The 22,625-nt window shown below is 47.1% G+C and overlaps 1 protein-coding gene across 2 annotated transcripts in view; it reads right to left on the minus strand.

The window, feature by feature from the left end:
• Positions 1–22,625, minus strand: part of GNAO1 (G protein subunit alpha o1) — a 146,504-nt gene that overhangs the window by 29,412 nt on the left and 94,467 nt on the right. For both annotated transcript variants that reach the window (XM_061375833.1, XM_061375832.1), the window contains exon 4: positions 20,038–20,198. In XM_061375833.1, the coding sequence (XP_061231817.1) occupies positions 20,038–20,198 (161 nt within the window). The remainder of the gene's footprint in view (positions 1–20,037; positions 20,199–22,625) is intronic.

The following is a 22,625-nucleotide window of genomic DNA, read 5'->3' on the forward strand; positions in this document are numbered from 1 at the left end:
ATGAGCCGGCTTCAGTGTGCACTTGCAGCCCAGAAAGCCAACCGTATCCTGGGCTGCATCAAAAGGAGCGTGACCAGCAGGTCGAAGGAGGTGATCCTGCCCCTTTATTCTGCTCTCGTGAGACCTCACTTGGAGTATTGTGTGCAGTTCTGGTGTCCTCAACATAAAAAGGACATGGATCTGTTGAAACAAGTCCAGAGGAGGGCCACGAGAATGATCAGGGGACTGGAGCACCTCCCGTATGAAGATCGGCTGAGAAAGTTGGGGCTGTTCAGCCTGGAGAAGAGAAGGCTGCGTGGAGACCTCATAGCAGCCTTCCAGTATCTGAAGAGGGCATATAGGGATGCTGTGGATGGACTCTTCATTAGGGACTGTAGTGATAGGACAAGGGGTAATGGGTTAGAACTTAAACAGGGAAGTTTAGATTGGATATAAGGAGGAAATTCTTTCCTGTTAGGGTGGTGAGGCACTGGAAGGGGTTGCCCAGGGAGGCTGTGAATGCTTCATCCCTGGCAGTGGTCAAGGCCAGGTTGGACGAGGCCTTGGGTAATATTGTTTAGAGCGAGGTGTCCCTGCCCATGGCAGGGGGGTAGGAACTTGATGATCTTAAGGTCCTTTCCAACCCTAACTATTCTATGATTATATGTGTTGGGGGTACTACCTCTTTGGGAACAAGGAAACCCAAGTATAGGCAAATTGCTACATGTGGTGCTGGATGACAGCATTCCCTTTGAACCACAAATCTCATGGCCAAACTGTTGCTGGAGAGAATTAGGTGTCACAGCCAACAGGCTCCACAACACATAATACCCTCAGAAAGTGGCATCTGTTTAACCAGCAGAAATAAGAGCACTTTGGAGGCCATGGAGCAAGCACTCAGCTCTGCCCCTGACCTATTATCTTCACTGCATGGTGCTGGCATCTGAGCTCCTACCACTTCCCAGCTCCGGGGTTCTTCCCACTGGAGTGGAGGCATATCTGAAATGACACATCACCTCTTATTTGAAGTCTGCCTTGCCCAGGGCTTGCAAGGGTTAAGAAGAAAGGCTAGAAGAGGTTGTTGAGTACAAGAGCATTTATACTCCTTGAGCCAAGCAGCTCCATTACTGCTTATGTCTTTTATCTTACATGCTTTATGTTGAAGCAGATTGCAGGTTTCTGAGCCACCCAGTTTATCATGCTCAGGGAGGTGAAGCCCAACTATATTATGGTGCTAAAAGCAAAAATGCAGAAGAAATGGTATTTCCTAAAACCAGGGAGAGGATCCCACCAAACTGGGGCCACGAAAGGCAGATGCTCTGTAGAAACTAGCTGGTACTGAGAATCTTCACACAGTAATATTGAAAATAAGCAGTAAATGTAGTTTCTTGTGCCTTCATTTGCTGTTTCCAACAGCATGTGGTAGCGTCACAGTTGGTGCCAGAGACACTGCATGGAGAAAGGGCTGCTGTCAGAGTTGTCCCATGGGAACAGACCAGCAGCAGCAGCCTACGTGCAGTGCGTGGAGGGGGACCTCTCCCCAGGCACTTTGCTACTACAGGAACCTTCTCCCAAGATTGTACTGCCTATGCCAAAGGCTCTGCTAGCTGCTTCCTTGGATGAAGAAGTGTAGCTGAGGCTGCAGGCTGTGGTCAAAGCTGGATACCTGTGCCAAAACTCACACAGATGCATATTCACGTCTGCTGAGGTTAATGGCAATCAAATGGTTAAACAATGGTTGGGTTTTTCTTGCCTCAGAGGTGACAACTTGGCAGTGTTTCTGCAGGCAGCATCCAGCTTGCACTGTGCAAACCCGAGGTGCTCACATCCTCAGCGCTACACAAACTGTGGTGCAGCAGCAGTCACAGCCTTGAACTTGGTCTGAGACAGGCAGAGTGGGAACTTCAGGAGAGCAAGTCTGGAGACAGCAGCATCTTCCCAGCTGCCCCTCTGTCCTGCAGTCCTGCCCTCTGTCCACATTTCCTCTGTGAAAGAAAGGCCATGTATGGGTTACTCCAGCTTCATTCTGTTGTCTTGACTGCATCTGATTGAAAGAGCAGATCCACATTCATCAAAGGATGCAGTTGAGTCACCACTGGGTTAGTTTTTACTCCATATAAGAGGCTCTCAAGGGTCAGCTCCAACATTGTGCCCTGGTAAATGATGAGTTTTTAATCGAGGCTGTCACAGGCATGATCCCCTCACCTAACTCCAGATGTTTGTGTAAACATGCCTCCATCCTAGTTCATGGATGGAAGGCTATCTGCATCTGAGCTTAGCCTGTACTTCAGCTTCTTTCTTCCTTTCACCAACGATCACACAGATCAATGTACATCTAGCATTAAAACCACTTACTATTTAGTGACTGTAGAGTGATTCCAAGGATAAGCATGAACTTACAGAGTGTCAGTAGTGACTCCACAACAGCATAGTAAATACTCCTAGTACCTTCTAACAGAAGAGAAAAACCGTATAGGCACTGCTTCTCAAAGGTGTGCAACAACTTGGTATGGCTACGAGGGCACCCTGTGTTGGGCAAACACCCAGAGGATGTGGCACCGCAGAGTTTTTCCTGCAGATGCCATGCCCAGCTCTATTCGCTGCTTTATTTTAAGGGAAAGGGAGAAATAAAGCACAACCCACTCTCAGAACCCAGCACTCATCCAGCACACACAGTGGTAATGCAACATGTCTTAAATGATCACCAGTTATAAAAGGCTGGATATGCAGCCAAGCAGAGGCATCATGTCCCTTCAAAAATCAGTCCTCCCTGAGGGTGAGGAGCAGGGCATGCTTGCATGTGCAAGGCCCTCCCATTCTCCTCAAGGCCAGACCAGTGTCACATACTGCTCCTCAGGCACATTCAGGTAGGTTATGGCAGGCAGAAGAGACCTTAGAGGATAAGGAATTCAGCTAAGAGGGCAGGAGCATCTTCTGGTGTTTTCTGAGCCCAGCCCAGAGAAGAGGAAGGTCTTGGGAATTCACTCTTGGACTTTGGGCAGTGTGTTTTGTGTTTCTGCCTGTGTACCCCTCTCAGCCAGTCCTGCCTTAATGGGAATCACATGAATTACACAGCAGTCAATTCTGTCCTGCTGCTGCTCCTGATAAATCTCATCTCACTTTTAACCAGATGAGATATGAGCACGGCCAGTCCCCAGTTTCCCTTCCCTAAATGCAACCAGCCACAAGCCACTTCTGGCGCCTGCTTCTTGCAGGCTGCTAACAGCCAGAGTAATAGTGCCGAGGCCCAGAGGTTACTGGGTTTGTTTTCCTCAATGAACTCTGCTGGATGCCCTGGGTTTTCATTATTCTCCATTGGGAAATGAGGAGGAATGTCCCTCCTATTAAAGGACCAAATCCTAATTAATTAAAATCTAAAAGTGTCAAATCTTGACAGAAGGGATGCTGCGTTGCATAAGTTTGGGTTTTTTTCCTCCTGCACTGAAGCAGGGCTGTGCAGGGCTTGTGCATCAAGATCAACTTGACAAGTTGATATTAATACTAATGATAGGCAGGAGGAATGAACAAAAGCAGGTTGGAGTTTAGCTGCCCTAGTTAGACTTGCAGTTTTCCTAGGAAAGCAGATGTGGGCTCATCTTTCTGCATTTGTTTGAAGTTTGAAAACTGGATGGGATGTAAGAGGAGATGATAAAGATTTTCCTTTTTTTTTTATTTATTTAACATATTGGAGCCCTTAAAAAAGAGAAAACCAGTGTGTCTGGATGAGATCAGTGACCTACCTAGCTTAACTAATGTCCAAGAGCAAATGTTGAAAGGAGTACAAATTCAGGGCAAATATGCAATGCTTATTTTCCCCAGTCTCCACTACTTCAGTGGATAAAAGAGTTTTAAAAAGAAGGTTGAAGTTTGATATTTATTACCCATCAATGACTTTTCATCCAGAATTCTGTCTAATTTCTTTTTGAAGCAATGTAACGTTCTAACAGTCACATCTGCAGCAAGGAATTTCAGCTACCCTCTGTGAAAAACTGTCTCTTCGTGGCTTTTAAACTGCCACATCAGTTAACTTTGTTAACCACTCTATGGAGCATCACTGCTCCCCCTCCTCCTCCCTATTCCCCACTTGTTCCTCTGTAGACCTCTCTGTAGACCACTGCACATCCCATGTGGAGCATGTCTGCTCTGCTCCTGAGACATTTCTGTATGGGAGCTCTTCAGAGCCTTTCATTACACTAGGAAGGGGTCTTCCTCATCTCCTGGATCCTAACCAGGTGATACAGGATCTCCTGGATGCTATCCAGGCGATATAGGATCTCCTGGATGGGCATCCATTCCCTTGGATGGCGAAAGGAGGGAGCCACGACTGCCTTGATCTATACATAACATCTGCTTTACAGACACTTAATATAATGCTACTTGGAGAACTGGACAGTCTAACACCAGCCCCCTCAGAGCTATGGCATGGGCAGATCGGGTGGTTTCCCAGCAGCGGTGTAATCTCTTCTCAAGTGTCCTCATCTGTGCAATACCACTGTTCACATAAAGGTGCTGTGACTTGAAGCACTGTTTATCGCAGAGCTGCTGATCACAGGGCACCCTCACCTTTTTGTTTTATAAGCAGAAGATTTGTACAGAGGCTGGCTGGATCTTTCCAGCAGCTCTGTGGGAACCTGAGCCCACTGGGATGACGCACAGCTCAGGCAAGGTCTTCTCTCCTGGTGGCCCTGCAAGCAGGTGTCCTCTGCACTCCAACGCAGGCACAGGGGCTGAAGCAGAGGAAATCTCAAAAGCTCTTGCTTTATATAAGCCTCCGCTTCTTCCCAGTGACCAGCCCTGAAGGACAGTAGCTGAGCTAGAGCAGGGATGAGGCCTGGTGGGAGTCCGCACCACCTTGCAAGCAAGCACAATCTATGCCTAAACCTTTACGCAACAGAGTAAGTGGGTTTGATGCATTTTTTATCTTTAGGACTGCTGTTCTAAACCTGCTGACAGTGGAGTTGACGGCTTTCTATACTGTAAAAGAAAAAAAGAAGAAAGGAAAGAAAAGGAGGGGCTAAAAATAAGCTGTGGGGAGTTTGGGATAATGAAGGGCTTGTTCTGGGAAGGAGCCCTGAGCAGAGGATGCAGCCTCCGCACAGCCCAAATGGGAGAGATGCCAAGAGCCCCAGCTCACCGTGTCCCACAGTGAGCACACTGAGCTGGCTCATCCCAGTGCTCCTCACATCCCACAGCAGCCAGTTCAGTTCAGCCCCAACTGAATTTACTCCAACCCTGAAAAGCAGACACCACAAATGAAACCAGCCCTATGGACTTCAACGTTTTGATGAGCCACTGGCCAGAGAGATTCATCAGGGTGCTAACAAAGGCCCAGCACATCTATTTACACACTTGTGGCAGTAGGGGCAGTAGCATTAACATTTTAACATTTCCATTTTTAGCATTAACATTTTAACATCTCAATTTCTAAGCTGGAAGGAGGAAAAGAGCTGCAGCACTACAGTTTTTGTAGTGCTAGGTGTCTGCCTGCAGCAGAGATAGCACTGGGGAGGGATTCAGATCTAATGCTATGAAGGAAAGTGTTAGTTAATAAGAACCGTGCTCTAGTGTCAAGTCACTAGAGGATCCCCATAGCTGGACGACAGCACAATTACAATGAGTGGGGTGGGTCTGTTGGGAGCTGACTTCAATTTGAGGCCCCATTTATCCACTCACTGTGCTGAGGAAGATGGATTGCTAGTGATGGAGTGGGAATCATGTTTCTGGATCTCCTCATCTGTCCACTATCCTGACCTATTAGCAAGCTATGGGGATTTCTGATTTCAAATCCCATTTAAGCACTACTGCTAGAAATCAGGGGTACCAAAATCAGCCAGTGCTCTGTTGTGGACAGATGTGACCCACAGATAGCAAAAGCAAACCCAGGAAGTTTCACCTGTGGCTACATGCTAGAAATGTCTTAGTCATCCTAGACATCCTATAGCTGGATGTCTTGGGCTATGCAAATGGGCTTTCTGGTCCTTCTCAGCAGCTGTCAGGCTGAGGCTCCTCCGAGAACAGCTTTGCCTGTGGTACTGCAGCAGCCTGGTTTCAGCCCAGGCCAGATACAGAAGCAGAAGACATGTAAGGGAAAATTCATGGAGCTTCTCATCCCTTTGAAAACATTCAGCGGAATCATTATTAGGAGGACATCTGTTTGTCATGTATCAACTTAGCTGGATTGTTCCCAGCAGGGAATGCTATCACCTGGGTCAGGCTGTGCTGGTGAGACATCCTGCTGATCACCCACTTTTCCTCTCTCCCTTTTCTATGGGTATGAGCAATCTCAGAGAGGTCTGTAATTTAGCCCCTGTCACCACACAACCACCCCGGAGGGTTAGGCTCCTGCAGCCCACCAGGCAGCGATCTGGGGTGCTTTCAGGTCTCTGCAGGAGTGGGCTGATCCCTTTGTTCAGCTGAAGATGCATCAGGGATGTGTGCATGATAAAATCGGTTTGGGATACTCCCTACAGAACAGCCTGGTCACAGAGCTGGTGTGGCTCTGCAGAAGATGAGCACAGGCATATATGCCACCCCAAGGCATATACTCCACCAGGGTTGTGGACAGCTACAGTCCATCCACTTGAGGTTGTGCAGAGGCCTCTTCCTGTACCCCAGGGACACGTCCCTGCCAGAAACAGGCTCTGCTGTCTGCCTATGCACCTGCCAGTGACCACGTCTCTTGGGAGTGATTTGCAGGCCAAATTGGTGCAGTAAATCAGGTGGGCAAACCAGGAGTCCCAGTCTGCTTGGTGGGAGAAGTTTGGACCAACCTAGGAGCACTGCACTTCCAGTGGGAGCATAAAGCTGGCCCAAAGCAGTGTTTAGGTCTGAAAAACATCAGGAGTTCTTCCAGATACCATGAACTTTGTTGCCAGTAACTGCTTTTGCTGAGCTTCCTCTTGGCTGCAGAAGGGGAGGATAGCATCTTGAGAAGATGTTTGGTTAGACAAGCACCGCCCTTGCCCAGCCCACATTTTTCCACTCTCTGCTGCTGGAGCACATCAGCTCTTGCTGAGCATGACTGATGTGTCCTCCCAACCTCCAACTGGAGTGGGGAAATGCTATTAATCACACTTGCTTTAGGAGGAACAGAAGTATTAAAGGGATAGATCACTTGCCTGACGACATGATGGGAAGTCTGTGATGGCACTTGGAAGTCACTTTGAGCTTCCTAAATTGCAGGCAGGAGCTTTAACCACCAGACCTTTCCATACTGAGTTCTATGACCCTTAAGCAATATCCTCCCATGCTTTTAATAGGGATTTTAGTAGGGGTAGATCAAGCAAGGGTGGTAGATATTTGCTAGCCTATTATAAGAAAGAAATCTATTCCCTACATAAAGGGCAGCCTTTGAAATAGTGTTATAACTGATGATTAAATAGTAAGTCAAACCAAGAATTTGAATAGAGATAAATGCTTTCTTTTTTTCCCTTGTGAAAAAAGAAGGCTGAAAATGGATGCTGTCATGTACTTTTCTGCTCCATCCAATATGATTTCATGCATTCCTATACAAATTTTGATGAGTTCTGCAGATCAATGGCGCTGCATTTAAACACAAGCTAAGCAATAGTTACAGACGCATGCAAGATTTATTCATCTGGTAGCACTGTACCAGCTGATGCAAGGATCAGCTGTATCCAATCAATGTTTGAAGCTTCTCAAAAGAAAGAGCTTTTTGGCTCCCACTGAAAAATGAAAACAAAAAAAAAAAAACCCTGAATCCCAGGAGTGCACCCTTATGTCCATACAAGGAAGGCTGTAGGATGGGACTGGGTCATAGGTGCACTGGTGCTCACACCAGGACTTGCCTTTGCACACCCATATATGTCCTTTATGTGGGGGTCTTCTTCATGAACTCACTGCATTATACACTCGGGCTGATGAGATCTGAGGCATAAGCAGGTTAAGAGGAGGAGGATGAGCAGTGTGGAGGAAGAGGCTAGAGAGCAGGCAGATGGCATTCCCTAGTCACCCAGACCTGCACGGGCAGGGACCAGTGTGTTGTGCGGCACAGAGGGAGCCTCCAAACCATGGAGGTGCGGAATGTGGCTCTGTTGTTATGGGGACATGCTCCAGGAGATGCCAGGTAGCATGTTTAAGGCAGATACTGGATTTTGTCTATTTTTGTTTCAGGTTTTCCCTGTTGATGTGGCTGTATCTCCATATAGGAGCTCTTCCCTCCTCTGGAGCAAAGCTGCTTCCTCCCTGCTGTCACTGCTAGATACCCTGAGGAGTCAGGGAGTCCCACTCTGGAATGCTCCATGCTGGGACTATTAGTGCTAATCCTACACACAGATTTCTCATCAAGGTGGTGGAAAGCATCAATGCATGAAGTCAAACACACAGCTCTCCCATGTTCTGAGGCAAGGGAAGATAAGGATTGGGATGAATGGACTGACCTAGGCGGAGGCAACTCTTTCAGACATTCACATGGGTGCCTGCACAGAAGTCAGAGAAATCCTTGGTAAGATAAACATGTCGTATAGGTGACCTCTCTGCTTTTAGCATATTTTCTATTTGCTACCAACTTTTTTAAGACAATGCTCTTAAGCCTCCCCTAGTGATTGTGGATGTCTGAACAAAGCAGTAGGAATGAGCCCTGCCTATGTGCTCCACTTCAAAGGATGCTCCACTCATGCTGGGAAGCACAGGGAAGCAGAAAACCCCTCCAGGCCTGGCCAAAGAGCTGCCATAGGTAGGAGAAGGTTGCTCAGAGGTGTGGCTGCGGTGTCCTGCACTGAAAGCTCCTGTCACATTCAAGACTGCATGTAGGTGGCACCTGCTTGAGACTGGATCATGACATGCAGCTCTTTATCATGGGTGGGAAAGACACTCTTCCACCCTTAAGGGTGGTCCCTTGGGCAGGATACAGGTAGTTGAACTGCTGGGTAGAAATGTGTAGCTTTATCTGCCAAGTTTATTTGTAACTTCCGTTTTTTGTGCCATTTCTCTGTTTACGTATTTCTGTGCAATGAGATACTCCTCGGAGGATTCCTTCGTGCGAAGTTGCTGCTTCCAGCATTTGTTTAATTTGCGCAGATTTTTGCCTGGACTCTGTTCCCAATTCTCAGCTCTCAACAGCTGCTAGCTGCTGTCAGATTCCTCTCTTTCTTTCTCCTATTCCTGCCCATTGTTCAGCAAACTCCCTTGTGCAGTATTTCTCATGTTGGGGATTACAAGACTGTGGAGCTGTTTAACTGAAAATGTTTAAACTGACATTAACGCTGCTAGGATGTACTGGCTGGCATTTTCCTGAACAAGGCTTTGGAAATGGTTCTTATGCTGTTATCAAACCTTACGCACCAAGAGCAATACTGAGGCACTGGGAAATGCTGATTTATGCCATTACAAGTGCTGTCAGAGCCTCACAGCTACAGTGACTCTTCAAGGGGGTGTTTCATGGCCTTGAACTATGATTTTAGAACACCGAATTTCTTTTCAGTGCTGGTGCTCCCAGCAAACCTGCTGCTTAGCACTGGGGTGGCAACGCAGATCACCAGAGAATGGCTTACAGCGAGGCAAACTGCATCATAAATTGGACTACCTGCCAAAACCTGAGCTGACACTTCCTTGGCGTGACTCCATGGTGCAGTGTAAGCCTGGTTTCTTTCTCCCCTGTATCTCTTCCTTCCTCTCCCAGCAGCATGGAGAAGGTGCTGCCTAAAATCTAGACTAAGCATCATTTCTCCTCTTTTTCCCCAATAATTCATCCCCAAAAGAGACCCCAGGAACTTCTGAGGTGGTGCCTTCTCCAAGCATTCAAGCATTTAAATGCATTCAACATATTGGAGGTGGGAAAGGTGTAAGCACAAAGATTCTGGCACAAGGATGGGTGTTTGCTCTGCTGTACTCCAACCTCCTTCTGCTCTGAACCGTGCTGTTAAGACCAAACTAAGCAACCCTGCATGGAGCCTGTGCTTGCAGAATTGAGTGAGTGTGTGCCTATCCACAACAGCCCATGCAGAATTACTCTGAGAGCCTGAGCAGGGGGGCTGCTGGGGCTCAGGGGGAATTCACAAGGGTTTCTGATGGGGGCTGCAAAACAGAGGAGTTGAGGGTTTGTATCTGTTACGCTGGTGGTCTGAAGGCAAGGAACATAACTGCAGAAGGTGAAATAATAGTTTTTAGAGAGTCTTGGTGTTGTTTTTACTCTAACAGGTAATGTAACAGGTATGGGTGAATGGACTGACACAGACCAAGCACTAGGTGTGTGTGTTGCAGGGGAAAAGATGGAGGGAAAGAAAAAACATAACAGGAAGAGGTCAAAAATCTGCCTAAAGTGTATCAGGCCCCCTTGGTGGCTGGGCTTATGCCTGGCTTGTACAGGAGAGTGGCACACAAGGCAGTAACATGGCACCGTCACATTTGGCTGCCTTCGGTTCTTCTACCAGAATCAATGATCATCTCACCAGCATGTGCTTTGAAAAAACAGGTACAAGCCCCTTGTCAGGTCTCCGAGACAGGGAAGAGGCACAAAGGGCATCCCTGGCACTAACTCAGTGCTGGACTGGGAGACAGCCAGGCAACAGGTTCTCCTCCTTGTCCTGCTGACTGCAAAGCCAGAGGCACTGGGCTGGGGAGCAGCTGTGCCTGTGGCTCTCTGCAGGGCTGATGGAACCCCAAGGGAAAGCACAGTCCTTCCTGCAGGCCCAGAGCACTGCCTGCAGCCAGAGACCCCTGGTGCTGGGTTCCACAGAACCCTAGAATGGTTTGGATCAGAAAGTACCTTAAAGCTCACGCAGTTCCAACCCCCTGCCATGGGCAGGAACACCTTCCACTAGACCAGGTTACTCCAAGCCCCATCCAACCTGCCCTTGAGCACTGCCAGGGATGGGGCAGTCACAGTCTTCTCCAAGACACCTTGGGTATGCACTGTATGTATTGCACCAGCCATGCCAAATACTTGCCTGTGCTGCTGAGCCCTGGCCACATCTCCTACTAGAGAAAGAAATACCGCATTTCCCCCTTCACCACCTGAAAAGCGTAGGAAATCAAGAGCTGGTAGTTGAATATTGGCTCAGAACTTGGCCTGGATAAGTGAGAAACAAAGTGGTGTTTGTTACAGGGCTAATTAGATCTATTCAATGAATTAGACTGTGGAATGATCCGTGCCCAGGGCTACCCCAGGTCAATCCTGGATGAGTGCTAGGACTCTGCTCCTGTGGGGCTCACCCACCCCTCCCCATCATGCTCTGCCCATCTGCCCAACCCTGCAGGTTGCTGCTTCACTTCACTGCTGCCTTTGCTGCTCTTGCCACCGTGGACAACAGTGTCTCACAAATAGGAGCGTGTTTATTGTTCCCATTGGGGAACCAAGACATGGGGCTTCAGCCTGTTGACCAATGGGCACTGCAGCCTCCATTCATGAGCACAGCTCCTGGTGCTTCATCCCCATCATTGACAGCTCCTGTGATTTACAGCAAGTGTCACAATGTTTGCTAGATTTTCTTAAAGCCTCAGCCCCTCAAGGCTGGATAATAGAAGGGCTATTCGCTTAAGGAAATAAAAAAGGATTTTTCAGCTCTCCTATTCACAGACAAAAGGCTTTAAAATATAAGCTGGAAGGCTTAGGAAGCAGCAGATAAAAGCAATTTTCCAATTGTTGTCTTAATATATATTGAAAAACAGGGGCTTTTTAACTAAGCTCATGATTGGTTTTGGATTCAACTCCTAACCTTAAACACCTGAGTGTGGGGATGCTGCACTGCTCCCCAGCTTCAGCATGGGCTGCACCCTGAGGGAAGGCAGGGGGGCATGGCAATGGCTACACAATTCAGCAGTCACTCACATGCTTTTTGGGCTCTCTTGTGCCCTGTGGCCTGGCACAGCGCATCCCCTGAGCAGGGGCAGGACAGGGGGGCGGTGCTGATGGATTTGTAGCTCCTGGGGTTGGGGAGGAGAGTGTTGCACTGAGAAACCCAGGGCAGGGAAAGGCTGGTGGCTGTGAGAATGGGAAGGAGGGGAAAGGGGGATAACTACACTCTGAGTGGACAGGTGTTAATCTGCCCTGCCTGACAGCACTTGTCCTGGGCTGGAGTGGCTCCTCCTGAGCTGTGCATCCCATAGCTGGTGGCAGGCAGCTCTGCCCAATGTGCTGCTGCGTGCACTCTAGATTGCAGCAAAGTCCTTTGCAGCTTCTCCTTTTGAACTGGGGTGATTTCTGGTATAGAATCATAGAATAGTTAGGGTTGGAAAGGACCTTAAGATCATCAAGTTCCAACCCCCCTGCCATGGGCAGGGACACAGGAGGAGGAAGGGGAGAGGGCAGATGACAGACGGACAGCATCTTCCTTCATGGCCACTAGTGCCTCATGACCCATGCGGAAGTTGGCTTACTCCATCCTGGACCCCAGCTACAAAGAAATTCTGTAAGAATTCTATAAGAAGTTCTTTGATTCTGTAATAAGTTCTTTACTGTGAGGGTCGTGAGGCACTGAAATGGATTGTCCAAAGAAGTGGTAAGTGCTCCATCCCTGGCAGTGTTCAAGGCCAGGCTGGACAGAGTTTTGGTCGGCATAGTCTAGTGTGAGGTGGTTGGAACTGGATGATCTTAAGGTCCTTTCCAACCCAAACCATTCCGTAACTCTGTAATTCTATAAATTCCCATGTTCCTGCCACTCTTTGCCATTTAAGGATTTCAAACAGACAGCAAATACGTCAGGAAACCACGTGCCACCACCACACTTGCCTCCCAGCATCACAGATGGTGCCAGACCTGATACCAGGTGTGTGAAGAGCTGTGGCACATTGGTCTTCTGACAGCCTGCGGAATCATGAAGCTGAGAGCGGCCACATGTGCTGCAGGGGGACAGGGCTCAAAGCCCCTGGTGAGAGATGAGCTGGATGCAGGCTAGCTGGCATAATGCAGGAATTATCCACATAGAGGGACATCTGCCTTGCTAGAGCTACCTGGTTCCCTGAGGAGCTTGAAACAGCAATAGGACGCCCTGATAGCCTCACTGGTAAGAGACAGCCCATCTCCTGCCCTCTCCCCTGTGGATGCTGCCCTTTCAGGGCAGGCTGTGACACAGGAGAGGAGAAGCAGGAGCTGCAGCTTCCCAGGAGATACTGAACTCGCCAGCTCTAGAGCTGCATCCCTGCACTGCCGTTCCCCAGCGTGGGAAGGAGGCTGGGGTGAAAGGTGGGAGACCACAGTGATGGGTGAGCTGCAGAACATGAGTGCTGCTTGCTGAAGGGCAAAGTTGATGGGAGAGGGGGTAAGCAGTGAGAAAACAAACTGAATGGAACAAAACAACCTCAGCTCCAAGCCTTGGTGGCAGCTTGCCAGCTCCAGCTGATTTCGTAAGGACATTTCAGCCTAAAAATACACAAATAGCCAAAAAAAGTCAAATCTTTCTGTATCAAATCTGTCATCCACAGCCCTCTGCAAGGCAGGAATCTGTCAGTCGGCAATGAAAACAGATTACCCAGGGTTCGAGGCTGTGGTTCAGCAGGTTTCTTTGGGGGTGAATGCCCTGTGACGTATTTATCAGTGGTGTTGGTTGCTCTTCACATCTAAACAACATGAGAAAAAAAAAAAAAGAGATTGTTCCCAAATTCTGGCAATGTTCCTTTCTCCAGGCACCATGAACTAGCTCCTGCCCTTCTGGATGGGAGCTTTGCCAAAAAATGAGATAGCCCTGACTGGTATCATGGGTCATTAAATAGCAATTTATTTAGCCAAGATGTCAAGATTTTAGTGACTGCCAGACCAAAGACAACACTGTCACAATATGACACAGCAATGAAGAATGGCAAAGACATAGCAGGTACTTCTATGTCTTTGTGCCCAAGGACTGAACTACGTAACTTCTCTGCTCCTCCCTTCAGTGCACTCTGTATCTCTTGGGTCTCTTCAGACTGCCCTTAGACTTTTGGGGCATAAAAAGGATTAGGAGGGGGAAAGCAATAACATACCTCCAGTTTTGCCTGCAAGAGCCATATCTAAGCTGCTGAGTTTTAGTAGAGCTGGCTGCAGAATTTGTTATTTCAGATGGAAAAGTGGCAAGCAATTGAAGCTCTGGTTCAGCTGGAGAATGCTTTCCTGCTTTCCTGGATGTTTCCACATTGTTGGGTACTGCCACAAGCTCTCACTTAAAGCTCTGATTTAAAGCTTTCCATGGCAGAAGTTAGGTGGGGGCGTAACAGTGTCTCAGATACCTTCATAGTGACCAAGAGGGGATTCTGTCTTTCAGAAACCGGGTGTTCACAAGGGACAACACCTCCTGCTTCTCCCTCTCCTTCATTTTCTCTAGAGTTTGCATGAGCTCCAGACAGGAAATATGTTTTTGTCCCTTTCCTTCATGACTTGCATGTGTGGCTTGGAAGGGTAAAGGGAAAAGCCTGCCTCTGGGACTAAATAGGAGAGAGCAGGTCTGGTGGTAGTCTCCTCTGTGCCAGTGTGTGAGAGGGACCAAGCGGGATGGGCATTATAACAAGTGGCAATGTCTTATGATGGAGTCCTACAGACCTCTGCTCCCTCTGCTTGTGAGTTTTCTGGTGAGGAAGCTCAGTCCTCAAGTTCTCCTGGCAGTGTTTGGTGGGATGGGAAGGTGAGCATTGCTTAACACCCACCTTCAAGGTCATGTGATGTAGTCTCTGACCTGCTTTAGGCTAACAGAGGCAGTCCCTGGAGACATTGCACCCAGTTTTGGTGAAATCGGGTCTCCAGGTGGATGAAGACTGAGGGCAAGATGCTGGGAAACATCCAGCTGAGTTCAAAGACATCTTTCCTGTTGTGCCCTTCCTCCATCTCACACACTGCCTTAGGAGTAGCCATTTAACGACAGCAGTTCCTTAATTTCTGAGGTTAAGAAAGCCTGGGACCTGTATCAAGCTCAACCCTGCTAGACAGTAACAAACTAATGTCTGCTCCTGTCTCCCCCACCTTGCACTTACCAGAAGCAGCCCTACTCCAGATCTGGCACCAGCAGACATTGCTCTTCCGTGGAAATCTGTTTGCATCTCATTTGTGGGAACTGAGCAATGGTGGTGGTTCCAGTCAACCAGCTCTGGCCTTTATGAGCTGTTTTGTTTTTCTTATCATAGGATGAACTCAATTATTCAAAGCTGATGGGCATATTTACTTACAGGGGTAAGTTAAACCATAAATTCAGACAAATGTATCTACAACGTATCTATTGATGCACTTTCCCCTTCTGCTTTATTGGCAATTGGGCTCCAAAACACAAAGGCGTGCTTTTCAATAAACAGCACAATGCAAGTTATCCCAATTAATTGGATTGTTCCATTTCTGCTGCTATTCCCTCCAATTAAATGCAAGGGAGTGCAAGTGACAGGCACAAGTAGGACAGGCACGCAGAAAACCATATTCTAATGCAGAAGCTGTGATAAGAAAATGGAATCTATGTACCTGATAGTAATATTAATGCAAAACCTTGACCTATAATTTTTCTTTCTTCAGTCTGAGAGAGCTAGCAACAATTGCAGCTCATTAAAATGGACCATGTCCTGCCAGTCACGCATAATGCCCATGTCCTGCAAGTTTCGTGGTCTATTATCATAAAGCTGCATGGTCCTGCATGGCTAGGAACAGGGACTGCAGCCAACGCTGAAGACCTCTCTTTTAAACATAGTGTCATGAGAGAAAGCAAGGGGAAAAAAAGCAAAGACAAACTCAAAAGTGACTGGATTGGACCTCTGGGCCAATCCCCTGTTCAAAGCAGGGCCAGTTTCAAAGTTAAATTCAGTTTGTAAGTTAGCTCAGGGGGCTCAGTGTGGAGTGTTTCCAAGGACAGAGATGGGCACTGTGTTCCAATGCTGCCTTGTCAGGGCTCACTTTGGAAGCTACTCACCACATCACAACAGCATCTGGCTCTACTTCCCTAACTGCTTTCTTGATGCAAAGTGTGTTGTTGGCATGTGGGATGCAATAAGTAACAGTAGAAAAGTGACGCCATTATGAAAAAACAATTCTTTTGCAAGGAAGAGATCTGAAAACAGTCCTACACAAGACAGGGTGATAAGGAAGGCACTAAGGTATTTTATTCTGTGTTTGGTGCTGCTTTTCTATAAGGCACTGGCAGAACCGTTCTGGAAGATGGAGTGACCAAAGTGTTGTCCTGTTTGGGCTTGGTATTTGGCACAGACTTGAGATGTTAGGCCTGCAATTAGCTATGGTAAAGCAGCAGATGCAATTGCATCTCTTTTTCTTCAGCAGTGAGTTTGTATCCCTCTCCAGAGGCATCTCTCCCTCTCTTCACTCCCTACGGAGAGAGCCAAAGACAACAAGCTTCCTAGCCCTGACACCTCTGATATGTGTGAAGATGGATGGGTTGAATGCAGGCCTAAAAATATTTTACATTTTCACGGTAGTTTCACAGCCCTAGTATTATCAAATGATCTTTCAGTGTACTTGGAAGCAGGAGAATAACTTGAGATGGAGTCTGGCTTTTTTGTATCTGTGTACTTGCAAACGATCCCTGCCTACACATCTTACAGGGCCTGCTCCTGTTTGGATATGCACATGGAAAACTAATGTTTGTGTGGATGCTGTGTCTGCTCCATTCCTCTCCTTCCTGAAGTTTAGAGGCTTCTCAAAGCGTGGTTAATCTCAAATTTGCCCTATGCATTATGCTTCACTGACCAAGCTAGTTAGGAACTCCAGGCTAGGAAGTACAAAACAATTTTAAAATCTGAACAAAAGCAGGAGATTAAGGAAACCAGCTGGAAACCTCTATTTTGCTCATTTTGAAAGCAAAATGTGGGTCACAGATGTGCTTCCACAGACAAAAACTGGCTAAAGAAGAAAAAGACATCAGCAGTGCCCAGAGTCTTTGATGATCAGAGGTAGATTTAGCTCCTAGGCATGGAGACAAGAAAGAGGAGACGAAGTAGGAATAAAAACATAATCAAGAGATTAGGAATGTGGAACTCAACCCACCCATAAATTTGCCTTAGGGAATGATGAAAAAATGCAGTAATGAAAAAAGATGAAACCAACTGCTCTGTCTTACTCTCACCCTTCTCTTTCTGTTCTTATGGTTTTACTTTTTTGCAGTCCAAGACACAGAAGGCCCATTACAAAACCTCCCATCTTCCTCAGCCATGTTTTTTCTTTGCAAAAGTGCTGTTTTCTGCTGTTTCTTTGCAGTAGCTATGAAATCCTTGCTAAGGACAGGATGACTTTTAAGCCTAAAAGAAGCAAAGCTTTGCAAGGAAGTCCACATCAGTAGGCAGGTGTGCATGGGAGAGTAGAAAGCAATGCACTCCTGCCCATCTTTTACAGAAGGGCCAGTACTCACTTCCTGTTTAGGCTAATACAAAATATTGCATCTATTGTCAGTGAAATCAGTGCTAGACTAGTATGAGCTGTGCTGCTAGCTCTGGCAGGCTGTTGATTACCCTGTGACTTGGTCTCCCAGGGGCTGTAACAGGCCTGTTATTTGAGCCATTAATAAAACCTCAAGGTAAAGCACTGAAAGAGCAATGTGGAACAGCAGCAGCGCTGGCTTGGAGAAGCCCGAATGGTGGTTCCTTAGAAATAGCCAGGCAGTGGAGTGGGTTCTGAAAAGCAGTCGGTATGTGGTTTCTGGGGTGAAGGGAAGTGCCTGAACCACTCCTGAAGGTCTCACCTATGCTGGCAATGACAGGACATGGTCACTTGGTGCCTCTGGGCTTTGTGACATGTATTGAGCAGCCCTGGAGTGCAATATCCGTCTCCTGCAGCAAGCTTCCCTCCTGCCAGCAAAACACCAAACCCTACGGCTTACCAAGAAGGGAAGCCTGAAGTAAGAATGATGCTATTCCAGTTTTTCAAATTTTGAGGAACTTCAGATTCAGCTTCCTAAATTCAGCCCCAACTGAAGACACATTTTGTAGCTGCTAGTGTTTTAAATCACTTATCAGTGTCAATAAAGATAAGCCCTTTCCCGGGGTAGGGGGAAGTGGCAGCAGGGGTGAAGGGGGAAACACAGAAAAATGTCCCAAATCTTTCAGTCATGCAGAAGAAAAACAACCTCAAAGCACTGAAGGATTAAATGAAAAATATGCCTCTTTTCACTGGAGTCCACTGGGTGTGAATAAATGCTAACTGAGTTCTCACTTGCATCACCATCTGGTGTGATGGCACCAAGGCCTCGAGGTGCAGCAGGACACATTACACTGCCCTGCCATGGGACAGCATCTCTGCTTCTGGGCACAGAACCACAAGAGGCACCTAAATGGCAGCAGGTGCCCAAACGTGAAGGAACTTGTTATCTTCAGCTTCACCATCTGACCTAGCCTAGAGAAAAAGGGTGTCCAGCAACAGCATGACTCAGAGCGTAATGAAGGAGAGGCAGTACAGCCCTCCCCTTGCAAGGAGGATTTCTTAAGCTGGGCTACAACAGCACACTGATATTGCTTAAAATACCACAGCACAGAGCCTCCTTGGTTGATGTCTAGAAACTGCTTGTGGTTTCAGAACTCTGGTTGATGAATTGCCCAGCAGCTGGTCACTCTGGGAGGGCGCTGCTTATTATCTTCAACTGCTATCTCACATGGAAGGAAAATCAAAACACTTTCCTCAAAGTAATTGGTTCTAAAACAATTGAAGAACTTTCCACAAGGTTGTAATGCAATTAGGACTGGCATTTTATGTAATTTATATCTCTAAAGGTATGTTTATGCCCTCAAACCCTTCTTCTGTGAAGAAAAAAAATAATTGCTGGCAAGATAAGGATAAGTTTGCTATTACAGGCAATGAAATACAGATAAAACACGAACGTCCACTTACTAATGATTAAAAGGCAGCATAATGTTAGGATCAGCACTGAGATGTAGATGCTTTTGATGAGAAACGGCTGGGTGGGATGCTGTGACACCAACTACATATCTGCAGGTTTCCCATTTGGTTTTTGGTCAGTGCCAAGAGATGTGTCATCACCCGCCTTCTCCTGCAGCACCACAAGAGCAGAAACAATCCTGTACTCCCCAGCTGCCCTGCCAGCTTTGACAGGAGAAGCTCGTGCAGACTGGGGATGATCAGGCCCACCACACAGAATAAAACCATCAGCCACACCGGTGCTTGGGTTCATGTTTTGACAGATATCCAGGAAAACCCTGAACAGCGAAGCCAGACAATCGAAACACACAATAACAACTCCCAAAGTGTGTGAGTCAGCTGGTGAACTTGTTGACATGGGGTAATGTGAAAGCCAAAAGCATGGATGTAGCACTCCCCTGTCACCATCCGGGGAAGCCTCTATTTCCCTGACTGCCAAAAAGGTCCAAGGTATAAATGGGGATAAGATCTCTCTGTGCTTGCTTGTTCCTTATGCTCACACCTAGCTATGTGACTACTGCCAAGACACAGTACAGGGCCTTGCGACGTTTTGCCTGACTACTACAGCTGCTGTAGTTAAAATTATGGAATGAAAGGCTTTAGCCTCCTTGCCTAGGTGGAGGCAAACAGGCTGGATGAATTACCATTAGAAATGGTTCTGAACTGAAACTGGGGAGGCACTCACATTTCTTCAGAGCCAGAGCAGCCGTTTATAAGTAGATGTTCTGTCCTTATGATGGGATGAACCAAAGTCACGGGTTCAGACAATCAACATTAGAAAATACCTAATGGTAGAGACACCATTGACTGTATTATGAGAACATTATGACACTGTAAAAGCAAAGACATCTTTTACCCGTGGTGGTAATCCAGTTGCCTACCAGTACAGTGTATGACTATTAGAAAAGCAAACCCAAGAGATGTACTGCTATACACAGCAGGTAATCATACCCTTCTGTTATGTATCAGACAAATGAAGAAGCCACCAGCCACGTCCACAAGTTGGTTTGTCTCTGCTCACTACATCTGTGTTTACAGAACCCTACTTTTAGCTGTTTGGGAGTAGTTTGGGAACCTCATCTTCAGGTCACAGAGCTGATCCCAGGTTGGCCACAGGGGACTTGAATGTCCTGCCTGATCCTTTCTGACTTGCAGCAGCCTGTGACACAACACACGTCCAGGCTGTAAGCAGAATCACGTTCAGACCCACTGCTATGAGGTCATTAACTTTAGTTACAATTTCAATGTCAAAGACTATGGACAAGGATACTCACTATTGGGCCGAGTCATTAAGTTGATATTCTCGGGACCGGTTGAAGCATTCTTGGATCCCAGAGTCTGCCCAGAGTCTCATCATAGCTGACAGCAGCTCCGGAGAGAAGGGCTCTGTGTCCTCCATCCGGCTTACAACGTCACAGACCATCTTGGCATCAGCCTGCAGAGAAAGGAAAAGAGAGGTCACATAGATGCTTAAGGGAGATTTAGGAGCTAGAGATTTCAGAAACAGTTCATGAAACCATGAGGAGTAAAGAGCCTGCATTTTGCAGCCTTTAGGATCCATACCATATGATCTAGCAGAAGGCTAAAAAGGAGGATGGAACAAGAAAGCCACAAGAAAAGAGATTATTTGTGCAATCCACCTCATATCAACAAATACTTCTATTCAGCAGCCAAACCAGTTGGCACTGTGGATGTGTGGAATTTTTTGGGAACAGAAAGGAAGTCATGTATGTACAAGGACATTTTAAATTGCTAGCAAAGGGATGCATATTGTGCAGCAATGCCTGGTTTAACTTTGCTGAAGTAGGGGCCATTTGTATCACAAAGCACATCAGAAATGCTCCAGAAACAATTATTTCAGATGCTGGTTTATTGCTTTTCCTGAATTCTTGTTCTTTGCTCTAAGCCCCTGCCACAGGGGCTAATTCATGGTAATACTGAACACCTTGGCTGGCTGTCTTGCTTTATGACTCACAGGGAGAGGAATCTCCCATGGTTAAGGAGTATGGCAGTGAGGGCTGGGCCAGCTGACTGCTTGCAGATGGAATCTTTTTGGGTAGAAGTATGTCAGTTGCTGGAATGGCAGCTTTTCCCTAATACAACTCAGGTCTGGAAGATGTCTCAGATTTAGGATGGGAACGTCTAGACAGACTTGGAACATTGAGTTCATCCCTACTGTAATAGTCCCAGTGGCTGATGCTTCTCTTGTCTGCAAAGCAGGACACCCAAATTCTTGTTCCCCTCTGCCTGCTTTGTGGTAAGTGGATCTCTCACATTCCACACCCCCCCAGGCTCCAGGAGCCCCAGGGATGTTGAATAATCTGCAGTTTTTCCTTCATGACTTTGGATATGTTGGGGTAGTCTCATATATCTACCAGCTGAAAAAAACTCAATTGTTACTGCTGTAATTAATGGAAAAAGTGGAGCTCTTATTTGTTCTGATTTGTTCAGCCTGGAGAAAAGAAGGCTCAGGGGAGACCTTAGAGTAATACCTAAAGGGGGCTTACTAGAAGTCTGCAGAAGGGCTTCTGACAAGGGCCTGTAGAGACAGGACAAGAAGGAATGGTTTTAAACTAACAGAGGAGAAATTGAGATGAGCTCTTAGGCAGAAGTTCTTCCCTGTGAGGGTGCTGAGGCCCTCGCACACATTTCCCAGAGAAGCCATGGCTGCCCCATCCCTGGCAGTGTTCAAGGCCAGGTTGGACAGGGCTTGGAGCAAGCTACTCTTGTGGAAGGTGTTCCTGCCTGTGGCAGGGGGTTGGAACTGGATGAGCTTTCAGATCCCCTCCAACCCAAACCATTCTGAGATTCCTCATGTGTGCTTACAGGAAAGCAGTGAAGACAACCACCCTGTTTTATTACCTTTTCTCTTGTCTGAGATAGAACCTATTCTTGGACAAATATAGGTGTAAGCCTTCTCACAAAGGGGAGAGTGGGCAGTCCCCATGATTTGCTGCCACTGTCCCATGGACAGACAACCCCTCTTCATTACAGCAAAAGACACCCACAGATGAGCATGCAGCTCCTGGGGAGCCCATGCACTGCCTGCTAGGGAGCAGCTCCTACAACCTTCCTGGCTACAACAGGCTCTGTCCTGTTCCTCTGCAATGCCAGGTGCTGCTGCTGCTCCTAGCCATTGCTCAGTTAGCAGCTATGATGGGAACAACCCAACTGATGAATGGGTTGTTCTCCCTGCGTACTGCTAGAGCACTGGAGACAAGGCGTTACAGGCAAAGCAAGCAGATTATTTCTTAGCTCATGGGTGCAATTAAAAGTAGAGGAGCAGCAGTGTTGGACAGCACCACATTAATCTAATTGCTTTGGTGGGAACAATGAGGTGTATGGCATGGCCTGCGTGGAGAGGAGCAAAACTCCTCTGCAGCCTTTTGTTATTGAATATTGAAATTATTGAAAAGTTACAGAGCACCAAATTAGTGGAGACTGAAGCTGGTGGAAACTTCAGTGCTCAGAGAAAGAGCTTCAAGTCCCCTAAACATCTTTATGGGCTGAAGAAGTCCGTACTGTATGGAGACACCATTCCATAAAATTTAATGGGGTGGAGTCTCTATGTTTTGAAGACTTCATGTTCATAAAGTCTTTTTTGCAGAATACTTAACTTCTGGTGCCCAGGATTCCTCCCAGCCCTCTGTACAGACTCTGCTTGCTCTGGAGAAGTAATGTTGATGACTCACACCTCAAAGGCAAGACAAACGAAGAACCTTGAGGAGTTCAGTTAATTTCAAAAGCTTGTTTTCTGCCCTGGAGTGCTTTGTGAGCTCAGTGAATATTCATAAATCATCAGTACAGTTTGCCTGTTCTGCTGGAGCTGATATTCTGTTCTTTTCACAGACTCTACATAACA

Source organism: Neopsephotus bourkii, unplaced genomic scaffold (genome assembly GCF_033783945.1).
Source record: "Neopsephotus bourkii isolate Nb327-2 ecotype Australia unplaced genomic scaffold, CSIRO-AGI_Nbou_v1 NB_1678, whole genome shotgun sequence".
Classification (NCBI taxonomy): Eukaryota; Metazoa; Chordata; class Aves; order Psittaciformes; family Psittacidae; genus Neopsephotus; species Neopsephotus bourkii.